General features: G+C 33.9%; 2 protein-coding genes across 2 annotated transcripts; both read right to left on the bottom strand.

The window, feature by feature from the left end:
* Positions 1-266: 266 nt before the first annotated feature.
* On the bottom strand, positions 267-2284 carry LOC131611917 (putative UDP-rhamnose:rhamnosyltransferase 1). Its single transcript, XM_058883746.1, has one exon. It carries the CDS (start codon positions 2226-2228, stop codon positions 927-929), a length of 1302 nt encoding a protein of 433 aa, XP_058739729.1. The 5' UTR covers positions 2229-2284; the 3' UTR covers positions 267-926.
* A 454-nt stretch (positions 2285-2738) lies between these two features.
* LOC131614175 (uncharacterized) lies at positions 2739-3188 on the bottom strand. Its single transcript, XM_058885799.1, has one exon. It carries the CDS (start codon positions 3186-3188, stop codon positions 2739-2741), a length of 450 nt encoding a protein of 149 aa, XP_058741782.1.
* Positions 3189-9269: the final 6081 nt, after the last annotated feature.

The following is a 9269-nucleotide window of genomic DNA, read 5'->3' as shown; positions in this document are numbered from 1 at the left end:
AAGATGAAATCTAGATGTCACACTAGAAGTTGCAATATTAAACAGTTGCCAAAGTTTTAAAACTTCATCTTATGGATCTAACAAGGACAATGCAAGGTAAGAGTCTTGAAGGATAGAGGCATGACTTTGTGGATGGTGATATTTTTTAAATGCCCTGGGTGAATTTGAGGAAGATTAGTCATTTTATTTTTGGAAGTCTTCAAAAACATTTATCAATTTCTACCAAAGAAAACAAAAGGGAAAGATAGACCCCAAATGTGATGAAGGAATATTTTTGGGTTACACCTCAAACAACAGAGCTTATAAAGTTGTTAAGTCAAGATTCAAAATCATGATGAAATCTAAAAATATTGTGGTTGAAGACTCATGAAAAAAGGGACTGATGTTGAATCAGATGTTGGAACATCATCTCAGCAGTCTAATTCTCGAGAATGAGGTAGGTTCTAAAGAGCTAAGGAGGAAATGAAACCCTGAAGAAAAAATCATCGTCGCAAACGAAGACCACCAGAACTACGGCGGAAAACTATCAGCAACACGGCCACCCGAAAACTGGGTATGAGGTGATGCGGGTGGCAAACACCGACCGTCGCACCTGCTGATGCATTTTAAGAGAAAAGAAGGCTTTCAATTTCACTCATGAATAAATATGAATAAGATAATACAGTTACTCCTTTTGAGTTTCTAGACTAGTTTCCTTGATATTCTAAGGAATAAAATCTGCATAAAGCACTTAATGAAAGAGCTTAAACTCCATATTGTAAAGGCAGTATGGAACAAAGTAACAAACTTCTATTTCTATCCGAATGCATCAATTGGAAAACAAGCACCATCCAGGATGACATTACAACAATGAAACAAAATAAAACAAACAAACATTTGTTGTGCCTATGATTCTGTTGAAAGAAAGAGCAAAGGAACCTTAAGTACTACTGCTTAGTGGCAAAGACATTGAGCTCAACATAATCAACAAATTCATCTATATATTTTTGCTGAAGCTCCATGTCTCCAACAATCTTGCCCATCTCTTCAGCTTTACGTCGATATCTCTTTCCTTCTTCCTCTACCATCACCAATCTCAATGCCTTAGCCACTGAATCTCTATTGAATTTTCCATCATTTCTTTCTACCTTGACCACAACCATTTTTTCTTCCATAACTCTAGCATTTAAACCTTGATCATTTTGGAAAGGTAACACAATGAGTGGACATCCAACTTGAAGGCTCTCAATCACTGAACTCCAACCACAATGTGTCAAGAATCCTCCAATTGACTCATGTGATAAGATTCTCAACTGTGGTGCCCAATTACTCCAAATCAATCCATTCTTATTTGAATCATTCTCAACAAACCAATCATGTTTATCTTGCTTCTTCACAATCCAAAGAAACGGAAAACTAGATAATTCCAATCCTTTAGCTATCTCAGTAAACTCTTCATCACTTAATATCACTTCACTTCCAAATGCAACATAAACCACTGACTTTTTCTCCTGTTTATCCAACCACTTTCGAATTGTATCCCAATTTTCATCCTTTTTATCTTCACTGAATTCTAGTGAGGGTGCCAATACTCCAACTGGAATCACTTTTTTCTTGCAATAATTTTCGACCGATTCTACAGCCTTACCTTCAATCTTCATGCAACTTCTTACAGCAATAAAATTTGCTCCAAAAAAGGTTTCTTTCATCCTAAACATATCTGAAGCACCAGATTCATTTGGTTCAAAGTGGACAGTAGAAATAACATTGTCCTCCTCATCATTTGACTTATGAACTAAGAGTTCCTCTAGAAAAGATGCAATGAAAATTGAGAAATAGATGCTTAAGATACCAAGCTTTGATGTTATTGGTGGTAACCAATAAGGTACAAAGTCATATATGACACAGTCAGGAGTGGATGTTTCCAAAAATAGAGTCAAAGGATGTTGAAGACCATCAAATGCTTTCTTGAGATATGGAACAATATGTGTTGGAATGTCCATAGTGGCTTCTGCATTCTCAGGTAGTTGATCTATATGTGGAAGTGGTAGTTCTACATATTTGATCAAAGGCTGTAAAGTAGGAGGAAGTTGAGGGAGGCGTTTGATGTTTCTAGTTGTGGAAATGAATGAAACTTTGTGACCCTTTTGAGCAATGAGTTTGGAAAATTCAAAGAAAGGACTAATATGACCAAAAGCAAGCCATGGAAAAACTGCAATGTGAAGAAACTTGTTAGGTTGATTTTCCATTATGGTAATGTATAATGTATTTGTGTTTACTCACTATACTTTTAAAGATATGAGAATGAGTCAATATATATTAAATATGAGCATCTTACATATTGTGAAAGTTTGATTCCGTTTACAATATTTTTAAAATTTGTATAGAATAAATAAATGTATTATTGAGGATGGGATTAATTTACTATATATTTGATGTGATAGGTTTTGAATGTCATCACAGAGATCAATAATGATCAGATTTTTAATTCATTTGATCCCATTTTCGTTGATAATGTTTAGATCTAAACATGTAAATAATTAAAAACTAAATTTATTCAATCTTGGGATCCATGCAAACTATTTTTTTTTATAAGCAACTATGTATTTAAATAGCACAAGGGGTGCCAACCCAAATACATAAAAAAACACCAAACAGCAACGAAAAAACCACTAGAAACCCACCAACAAGGACGGATTAACTAGCCAGATTTCCCGATCACACTCGATACCTTTGTTAGCTAAAAACGAAAACCAATCTCACCCCATGGATTTAATACAATTCACAACCCCCGACACATCCCACCTCTTATTTGAAAAGAGCAACTCATTCCGGGCACGCCAAATATTCCATGAAATCAAAAGCCAAAAGAAAGGGACCAATGGTGCACGTACACACACCTCCAGAAAACTTGCAAAACGATCAAGTATATCCATGTCCATGTTCCCGATTCCGATATCCATCTCTTCACCTAAAAGCCAAAACAAAACAAGCTTCCAAACCTTTCCGGATTCAGAACACCACAGGAATAAATGCTCCCTCGATTCAGTACCGCTGTTGCATAACGGACAGGACAGCGCTTCACCTCCAACCAAAACCCCTCTACGCCAAAGCTCCTCCCTAGTGGGAAGGCTACTAAGGATAAACCGCCAACCGAAGCACTTTATACTTTCAGGAACCTTAGCCCTCCAAACACTATGAATAGCCATAACTGTTAGAACAAGATTTGTTCTGATCAATATTCTTAGTTTTGATGATAACAAGGATATGAATTTTGTGTGAGATAATGTGGTACTCTAATACATTGCAATTTCCATTTCGGGAAATATATAAAGAGTATGCACAAATCAGCGCTCAGAAGCTTTGTCTCAGAAGGTTCAGCATGCAACATCAGAACATGGTCTGGCAAGACATCAGAAGATGGTCAAGGCAGAATCAGAACATGGGTCTATGGAAGCATCAGAAGAACTTGAGGTCAGAAGCAGAAGCACTGAAGTTCTCATGGTATCACGCTCAGAAGCACTTCAAGGTCAGAAGACAAGAAGATGCTATGCACCAAGCTGTTTGACTCTGATGATATTCAAATATTATATTCAAACATCAGATCAGAAGAAAGTACAGGTGGCAGGCTACGCTGACTGACAAAAGGAACGTTGGAAGCTATTAAAGGCAACGTCAGTAGACACAGCGTGAACAAGGCTCGAGATAGTTGACAAAAGCGTGAAACATTAAATGCAAAGCTGTACGGAACACGCAAAGCATTAAATGCGTTCAACGGTCATCTTCTCAAAACGCCTATAAATATGAAGTTCTGATGAGAAGCAAGGTTACGAATTCTGAACGACTCTGAACCAAATTCTGTGAATATTAACTTGTTGAAACGCTGTTCAAATCAAAGCTCAGAAACTTCATCTTCATCAAAGCTCACTACATTGCTGTTGTAATATATTAGTGAGATTAAGCTTAAACGTTAAGAGAAATATCACTGTTGTGATTATAGCTTTTAAGAAGCATTGTAAAACTCTTATTTGATTACATTAATTTGTAAGTAACTAGAGTGATCAAGTGTTGATCAGGATACTCTAGGAAGTCTTAGCTTGTGTCTAAGCAGTTGTAATTAGAGTGATCACGTGGTGGTCAGGATACTCTAAGAAAGTCTTAGCTTGTGTCTAAGCATTTGTTCCTGGAGTGATCAGGTTGTGATCAGGATACTCTGGAAGACTTAGTCGCGGGCTAAGTGGAAAACCATTGTAATCTGTTGCGATTAGTGGATTAAATCCTCAGGTGAGGTAAATCACTCCGTGGGGGTGGACTGGAGTAGTTTAGTTAACAACGAACCAGGATAAAAATAACTGTGCATATTGTTTTTATCGTTCAAGTTTTTAGACTACACTTATTCAAACCCCCCCTTTCTAAGTGTTTTTCTATCCTTCAATAACTTTCAGATCCTCCAACCCAAAGGCCTCACTCCACAAAGTGTACAAATATTGATAACATCAGAGATAGACAAAATGTATTATTAATGTGTCAATATATGTGTTGACAAGGAATGGGAGAATGAGCCTCTATGTATTATGACCAAAATTAAGGGCATGAAAGTTATTTGTCTCATATGAGCAGTGATGTATACTTCAGAAATCATATGCAGAAACTTCCCAAGAGCAAGTCTAAGAAATTTGGGTCATTCATGCATTATAATTATTCACATATGCATTATATATGACACACTTTTAACTATTAGACTACCTACATAAGATTCCTCTTTTTCGCTTGATCCATGAGTTCATTTGTTCAATTTTGTCTTAATTATGATGATGGTTAGTAATGCCATGAGGCGTTAACACAATCTTTAACTCAAGAAGAGAGAGGAGAAGATATTGGTCGTAATGACATAATATTTCAACAATATTAGATTTTCCAGAATACTCTGGACGTGTGAGAAGTTATGGTTTAGGGACAAGTGCTGAAGATATATTTTCACGCTAAGTTTTCCCTACACAAGCACACCTTGATGATATTTATCTCATAGTCAATATATTGTTTAAGAGATTGGAGACACTAGAGGGTGAGAAGTTAGAGAGAAAAAACAAAGAGAGACCAGAAGCTGATGAAACATTAGAGAGACGTGAATTTGAGAAAGTGATTGAGAGACAACAAACCAAATAAATAGGAAGGATGTGATCAATAAATGAAGTTATAAAGAGGCAACAAACTGAAGAAGTGGCAGGGAGGCGATCACTTGATAAAGTTGTAGAGAGACAACAACAGGAAGGAGTTGTAGAGAGGCGACATCCTAGTGACAAAGATTTTCGCAACCCTAGTACAAAGGTAATTGTTTTTTATTAAAATTCTAATTAATAATTTTTGCTTAATTATATTAATATTTAATAATTCATTAATGGTTTAGGTTGTTTCTTCTATTAATATATGTCTCCAAATCGAAGTCCGATTGCCTGTGGGAAATTATATAACATCGGTAGTGATATCGTGTACAATATAAAATTACTGCCTGAACATGTTAAAGTTAAGATTGAAGTTCCTATTGTGCCAAATGCTCCACTTCCTATATCAGTTGAATATGTAGATATTTCGATGGTTGGTCAGGAAATAAGTGCAATTGTGCCAAGGACATTCAAATCAGTTGACTTTGTTGATGAATGTCTAAAGCAACATCGGAGTAACCATGCCACAACGCAATTGAAAGGTGTTTGTCGAACCCTCCCAAAAATGAAGCTGACCAAGTAACATATTTTGGCTATATGTATGACTTACCCTAGATAGTTGAATCAAGTCGAAAAGACCTTGGTCTTTCCAGGTCTGTCCTTTTTTAGCATCTACCTTATTTAGCCCGTTATTATAGCTTGAATGGTTCGTATATGGGGTAGAGCAAAAATGCAACAAGACATATATGTGAAGTCTAAAGGTTTGTTTACAGCTGCAAAAGGTTTTGTATGTTCATAACTAGGGAAAATTTGACTAACCTTTTCTATGTTCGTTTTCAAACTAGAGACAAGGCCTTGAAAAACATGTGTTGTATCAGAAAAGGTAAAAGGGATTAATACGTGAGACTTCTAGATTAGGAATTTTCTTTCTCAAGCGGAGGTTCAAGAACAAACAGTTAATTTCCAGTAAGAATTGGCGTCCTAGTAGATACAACAAAGGGAATTGGTTTTGAAGTAGATTTGGGTGCCATTTCAGTTAAAACGAGTGAAGATTATGAGGAAATCTGAAGTTTTTGCAGAGAAAATCTTGAAGTTCTCCGAGATTTTTCATTGAAGAAATAAAAGAAAGTGAAACAAAAAGGGGGAAATGGAGGAGAAAGCTATTTATAGTTTTAGGAAAAGAATTTTTGTTTTTTCTTTATTTCCAAGAAAATTAGAAAATATTTGACAAGTGTTCCACCAAAGATGAGAAAAGAAACGTTGAGATTTTTTTGGCCACAATCTCGTAGGAAGTTGGAATCATGATGATTTTATTTGCTTTCGCACTTCTCAAAAAGACGTTTCAATAGGTAGCCATGAAGGTAGTGACGTCAACGCACACATGTCTCTCGAAATGAATCGAAAGTTGCATTTTTGGGGGACAATTTGTTAATCAAAAAATTTCATTATGACAATTCGACAAGAGGAAGTGGTCGGAAATTATGCACAAGTTAAAACCATAGTTTTGTGCTTTTTTCGACCATAGGTGAGTTCAAGGCGAAGTATCAATGATCGACTTCCTCAGGTTTTTGTTTGGGACTTAGCAAATTTTCGAAAGGCTTGAAGATGGCTAGTTTGATGGATCGAAGGAGATTTGACTTAGAAAATTTCAAAATCGAATCAAGTAACTATTTTTTGTTCTTATCTAGAAGCGCCAGAGACACGTGGAAATCAATCGGAGACATGTAAAACATGCAAAGGTGATGTGTCGGAATGTCCATAGTAGCTTCTGCATTTTCAGGTAGTTGATCTATATGTGGAAGTGGAAGTTCTACAAATTTGATGAAAGGTTGTAAATTATGAGGAAGATGAGGGAGGTGTTTGATGTTTCTTGGTATGGAAATGAATGAAATTTTGTGACCCTTTTGAGCAATGAGTTCATAAAGCTCAAAGAAAGTACTAATATGACCAAAAGCAAGCCATGGAAAAACAGCAATGTGAAGAAACTTCTTAGATTGATCTTCCATGGTGGTAATGTATAATGTCTCGATGATTAATTAGTATGTGGAACTTAACATACTTTTATGGGGACAACTTCTCTACCCATCACAAAAAGGTGGGTAGTGTACATTCCACCAATCACATGACACCATTTAATTTTTATGTATCTAATTAGTTATCATATAAAACAATTATTTGATGTTTTCAATGCATTTTATACTAAATGTAACCTTACCCACCTTTTTGAGGTGGGTAAATAAAAATTCACCTACTTTTATAGACAGAGATTTCCAATAAATTATTTCAAATAAATATAAATTAAAAGTCTCTGTGAAAGCAATCTTCTTGACACTTGCTTTCTAAATTTAAAAGATATAAGTAAGCATAAATTAAAAAAATAAGTTTTTTTATTTAAAATATGTATTCAATGTATTAAATACATAAATAATTAATTTTTTTAAAAATATTGTTTATCATCAATGCATTAAATCTAAAATATTTTTTTATTTAAAATGCTTAACCAGTACACCGAAGACACTCATTGGTATAACTCTTTAAAAAAAATCTTTTTATCTCAACTCATACACATGGGCGGATCTATATATAGGCTCTGTTTGGTAAGATATATTTTCGAGCTTATAGCTTATGTCATATGTTTTATAAGCTCATATGATAATTTAGACCCGTTTGATAACGGTCATTTCATCACGAGCTTATAGCTTATTTTACTAGTTTATAGCTTATTTTTCAGACGCTATTTTAAATAGCGTTTTAGCTTATGTCTTATAGCTTATTATTTTTTCTTTTTTTTAATCCTTATTATTTTAATTAAAATCTATTTTTAACCCTTATGGTTTATTTTAATTTAAAATAAAATAATTATGTATTAAATAATTTTTATGTCATTTTATATTTATAAGTTAATTGAACCGCTAATTTTACCAAACACTTCAATTAGCTTATAAGCTATCAGTCTCAGCCATATAAGCTATAAGCCATCAGTCATCAGCCATCAATCATAAGCTATAAGCTATCAGTTAACTTATCAGTTAACCACTATTTTTACCAAACAGACCCATAGCCTAGCAAGCCCGGAAACGCGTCCGGACTCAACTCCTCATTTCGGTTTATACTCCCCACCTAATAGGTAATTTTTAGACAACAGCAGCTCGGAATAAAATTATTAATTTTTAGACAAAATTAAGAACATAATTAATAAAAATATGGTGTAAAATTTTTAGACAAAATTAAGAGAAATATTTTAGACAAAATCAAAGGAAAAATAAATAAAAACAGAATGTAAAATTAATGAAAATATGATGTAAAATTTTTGTATAGACTCCATAAAATTTCTGACTAGTTAGATGTGTGGCCCCATCTTTAATACTCTCTATTAATATTCCTGAACTAGTTGGATATTCGTACCAAAAAAGGTAAATACTCATTTATTTCCTGAACTAATTGTCGTGAAATACAGTTGTATGAAAGCAATATATTGTCACACTAGGTCAAATGTATTTTGACAACTGTATAATTGGTTATACAAAATAAGTTTAATTGTAGTTGATTGTCACGTCTAAAATACGAACTACGAATATATGATCAAAATGTGTAGGAAATTGCAACAACATCTTGATACGCTATGAGAACAATCCATGATCCTACAAATAACAAATTTAAATTTGCATTAAAAATTTAATTTCGAAAGGTTTACATATGAGAATCGAAGAAGATGTAACTACAATTTAGAAAATGAAAGGAGTATCTTTTTACCTATCAAATATTGTGCAAACATTTATTTGAATACAACATTTGTTGTTGTGCTAAACTTTGTTTCGGCTTGTGATGAATAAAAATTGATCATCATAAAAATCTCTCTGGACAAGCATATACTAACATATTCTAATATACTAACATATTCTAATGATTGTCATAGAGATTTGTTAATGATCATGGCAAAAGAGGCGGTAATTATAAATTTTCTTCATACAAGCTTGAATGATCATGATGATTGAGACAGAAACATAGACATCTTTGGAATATAAATGATATTTTCAATAATAATATTTTTTTTGAAATAATTTTAGCTTCAATGACAACATTAGCAAGTTTAGTAACTGTCAGCCTTGTATCATTACATATTTGATA

The sequence above is a fragment of the Vicia villosa genome, linkage group LG6 (genome assembly GCF_029867415.1).
Source record: "Vicia villosa cultivar HV-30 ecotype Madison, WI linkage group LG6, Vvil1.0, whole genome shotgun sequence".
In the NCBI taxonomy this organism is placed as follows: domain Eukaryota; kingdom Viridiplantae; phylum Streptophyta; class Magnoliopsida; order Fabales; family Fabaceae; genus Vicia; species Vicia villosa.
Note: the sequence above shows the minus strand (reverse complement) of the source record. Positions and strands in the feature narration are given on the sequence as shown.